The sequence below is a fragment of the Nelumbo lutea genome, chromosome 5, assembly GCF_056320005.1.
Source record: "Nelumbo lutea isolate HS-2025 chromosome 5, American lotus-T2T, whole genome shotgun sequence".
NCBI classification, from domain to species: Eukaryota; Viridiplantae; Streptophyta; class Magnoliopsida; order Proteales; family Nelumbonaceae; genus Nelumbo; species Nelumbo lutea.
The window spans coordinates 28,828,105-28,831,590 of NC_142688.1; the positions used below are offsets into that span (position 1 = coordinate 28,828,105).

Consider the following 3,486-nt stretch of genomic DNA (forward strand, 5'->3'; position numbering starts at 1 on the left):
CGGATCCAGTTCAATGTAAGTCCATTAGAAATGGACCTGGTCCAATCCAGTCCAATGAATATTTTGAACCATTCCAGAGACTGTCCAACCTGTTCAAATTCCTTTAATTTAGATTGGTTTCAACTCAACCAGACTCAATCCAATATAAATTCATTATGGACAGATTAGGTCCAATCCAATATATCATATTGGTCCATTCAGTCTGTCCAAATTCAATATATTTTATTGGTCCATCCAATCTGTCCAAATGCATTTTAATTTAAATGAAATCCAACCCAAAACCGGTCCATTGACACCCCTAGCTTGAGTTTAGTAGGCCCGCAAATCAGTAACTACAAAACGAACTGATACTCAACCATCATGGGCTCAATCAACGCAACTCGCCTCAAAAGCTGAAGCCATCCCAAACGGACGGGCTCCTAGAGAGGATCAGAGGAGAAAAGCCCACTAGCGTATCCCCTTGTACACATTCTGAGGGCTTTATTTGTTAAATCAAAAGATGAACCCTCGTTCAAAAGTTGACCAAGTTGGACCATCCAACAAGCAAAACCAATCCCTTTAAAGTAGATAAATTAAAAAAAAAAAAACATTTTAAAAGGGACATACATTGTTATGGGTGAAGAATTTCACACACTACAAGAGTCATTCCAAATAGAGCTGTCAATGGACCGGATATTGGTCCAATTCAATCCGGTCCAATACGAGTTCATTACAGATGAAACAGGTCCAATCAAATCCGACGAATGTTTTTGGACCATGTTGGACTGGTTCAATTTAATGTCTAGAGTCTGGACTGTCCAAAACGTTGACACCTGTACTCTATTTTATGTTAATGGACCGGATATTGATTCAATCTGACCCAATCCAATCTAAAGTTCGGGACTGGACCAATTGAATACGCCTCATTGATCCGTCCAATCCTTCAAATTGGTTTTGATTCAGACGGATTAACCCACCCAAACCCAGTGTCCCAGTCCATTCACACCTAGGCCTCAAGAGTCAAGACAGAAAGGCCGAACTAAAAATTTCAAACTCAAAATCAGATAAGAAAATCCAAAATAAAATTTCAATCAAATATCAAAATTCATTATCTACAGAAAACTGAAAAGTCCCCGCCCGATAATCCTCTTTATATTACAATTGAGAGCTTCTCCAACGACTCATTCCCAAAAAAGAGAAAAAAAAAAAAAGAAAAGCAGAAACAAAAGTACAAAACCAAGAAGATTTCTTCTTTTCTTTGTTTTTTTTGAAGCCTCAAACTAAGAATGGTAATCTCTCATCTGACTCATGCTCTCTTTATAAGCTTAAGCAATTATCAGTATGTATGATTGATAAAGAATATGAAAGAGCGAAAAGAAGCAGCAAAACCTATCTTCATTTGCAACGTGATTTTAGAGAGGCCATGGAGGTTTTGGCCCTGTTGATCTCAATCCTTTTCTTTCTAGCCAGAGCAGCGACGGCTGCCCTGTCTAGCTCAATGGAATTCATAAAGTCCCACCTTAGTGCCTCCTCTGCCGGGTAATTGAGATCGACGATACCAATTGAGCTTAAATTCTTGGAAATGCTCCACCCAATTGTGGTTGATATAAGAGGTGGCATTCGGCCACACGGATGCTGCGAATACCTGGAGATTTCAGATCCAGATGTTGACGGATCAGAGAGCGGTTTTGGTTGATGAACGGTGAAGGGTCGTTCCTCTTCCTCTATTTGTGGCCAAGGTAATTGGTTTTCTTCTATTTTTGGGGAATGTGGTAGTTGCCCTTCTTCCTCTTCCTCTGCTTCGTCGTCGTCGTCGTCGTCGTCGTCGTCGTCTTCTTCCTTCGAAGCGAGAGAGGAGGCTAAGCGTTCAGTTGTTTTGAATGATGAATCGGAACTGGTTATTGTGATGGAATGATTAGGCTCATCTCGCTTCCTTTGAAGCTTCTCTAGCTATAGAAGACAAGAGAAAAAGAAAATAGGTGATAAATAAGGACATTCATCACATAAATTAAAGAAATATTGACATAAAAAGGAGAACTTTTATATAAAAGAAATACCTCTAATTTTCTTGCTTTTAACTTCAAATTCATGTCAAGCAGCAAATTGTGGTGAGCAACCGTCTTTGGAATCTCCTAAGCACATCAATCATCAAAGAAATTACAAGTGTGAATAGCAGTAGATTGACAATTTTACACTGTAAATACAGGGAAAAGACTTAACAAAAGGAATGTTGCGCAATAAAGAACCCGAGATTTACCTGCTTTAGAAATTCTAGGTTTTCTGATAGAAGGACTACAGTGTGAAGCAATTCTTCCCTCGTCTGCAACAAGACACAAAAAAGTTATTACAGGGCACACAAAAAAAATAAAAAATAAAAACAAAGGAAACCCTAAGCCCTTCCAAATCGACAAACACACGAAGCAGTACGAAAACCCAGATCAGATGTAGCAACTTAAAACCCAGAGAAAAGGGAAAACAAAAAAAAAAAAGAAAAAGAAAAAGAAAAACAGGACAGAAGAGCTTCTGAGTAAAGAAAGGTCTGCGCGAGCTTAAAAAAGAGGGGGGAAAAGAAAACACGAACAAAACAAGACATCAAGAGCAAAAACGTGAACTGGTTACCTTCTTCTTTGAGGATTTTTTTTTGAAGGGCTTCGGCGGCCTTTTTTCTGACTCACCGGGCGAGAACGAAAGAGGAGTTGCAGGACTCGGGGACTCGACCCTGAAGGATGGGCTCTCGCCATTGTGCGAAGGACGGTGGAGAGGCGCAGGAGTTGGGTGAGTGAAGAGCGAAGGATGAGGAGGAGAAGGGCTCACGTCGATTGCAGATCGCCTTCTCTTGGCACCCCAATTGGGTGTAACATAGAAAGGAGAGTCCCGACCTTTTTGAGATGAGTCTCTTTCGAGGATAAGCTGGCGGAGTTGGCAAAGGATTCCAGCAACCTCTTTCTCTCTCTCATCGAAGTCATACGAGAAGAAACCGACGCACTGCTCCATTCCGTGCTGCGTCGGAAAACCAATACCAGGAACTACTAGCTTCAGAAGAGAAAAAATAAGGAAGAAGATCAAGAGAAGCGTTGGAGAATACCGATAAGATGGTCAAGAAGAGGCGGAAGACGGGATCGGGAGGAGTGGATTTAAGATTTTAAGAGCAATGTTCTTGTTTCGAAGAGAGGATTGAACAACTCCAATGGGAAATCCATGGCGCGTTTGTGACTTCTGCCGCGTGGCACGTACAAAGGAGATTGAAGTCATTCTAGGGCTGGGAGAGTGGGAGAGTATATGAAGCGTATGAAGTGAAATTGGAAAACATCCCTAGTGTAGTGAAACTAGAAGTGTGTTCATGAAAAGACACATATACCCTCGCCTCATTAGGCCGGGTTGCAAAGACAGAAGAAGCGTACACTTGCAAGCCGGTCCGGCTTAAATCGAGTTAAGTGGATCAACCCGAGTTGTTAAATCAAATCACCGACCCTAACCCAACCCGACGTTTTTTTAGGTTGGGCTTGG

At 41.3% G+C, this 3,486-nt stretch overlaps 1 protein-coding gene across 1 annotated transcript; it reads right to left on the bottom strand.

The window, feature by feature from the left end:
• Positions 1-1,044: 1,044 nt before the first annotated feature.
• Positions 1,045-3,280, bottom strand: LOC148851307 (uncharacterized). The gene is made up of 5 exons (XM_088942902.1): positions 3,065-3,280; positions 2,599-2,979; positions 2,237-2,299; positions 2,037-2,111; positions 1,045-1,929 (listed from the first exon to the last, which is right to left on the bottom strand). Exons 2-5 carry the CDS (start codon positions 2,971-2,973, stop codon positions 1,375-1,377), a joined length of 1,068 nt encoding a protein of 355 aa, XP_088799028.1. The 5' UTR covers positions 2,974-2,979; positions 3,065-3,280; the 3' UTR covers positions 1,045-1,374.
• Positions 3,281-3,486: the final 206 nt, after the last annotated feature.

Coding starts and splice junctions, on each gene's coding strand:
- LOC148851307 (XM_088942902.1), bottom strand. CDS start 2,973: ATGGAGCAGTGCGTCGGTTTCTTCTCGTATGACTTCGATGAGAGAGAG. Junction 2,300..2,598: donor AAAAATCCTCAAAGAAGAAG/GTAACCAGTTCA, acceptor GTCTTGTTGCAG/ACGAGGGAAGAATTGCTTCA. Junction 2,112..2,236: donor ACCTAGAATTTCTAAAGCAG/GTAAATCTCGGG, acceptor TGATGTGCTTAG/GAGATTCCAAAGACGGTTGC.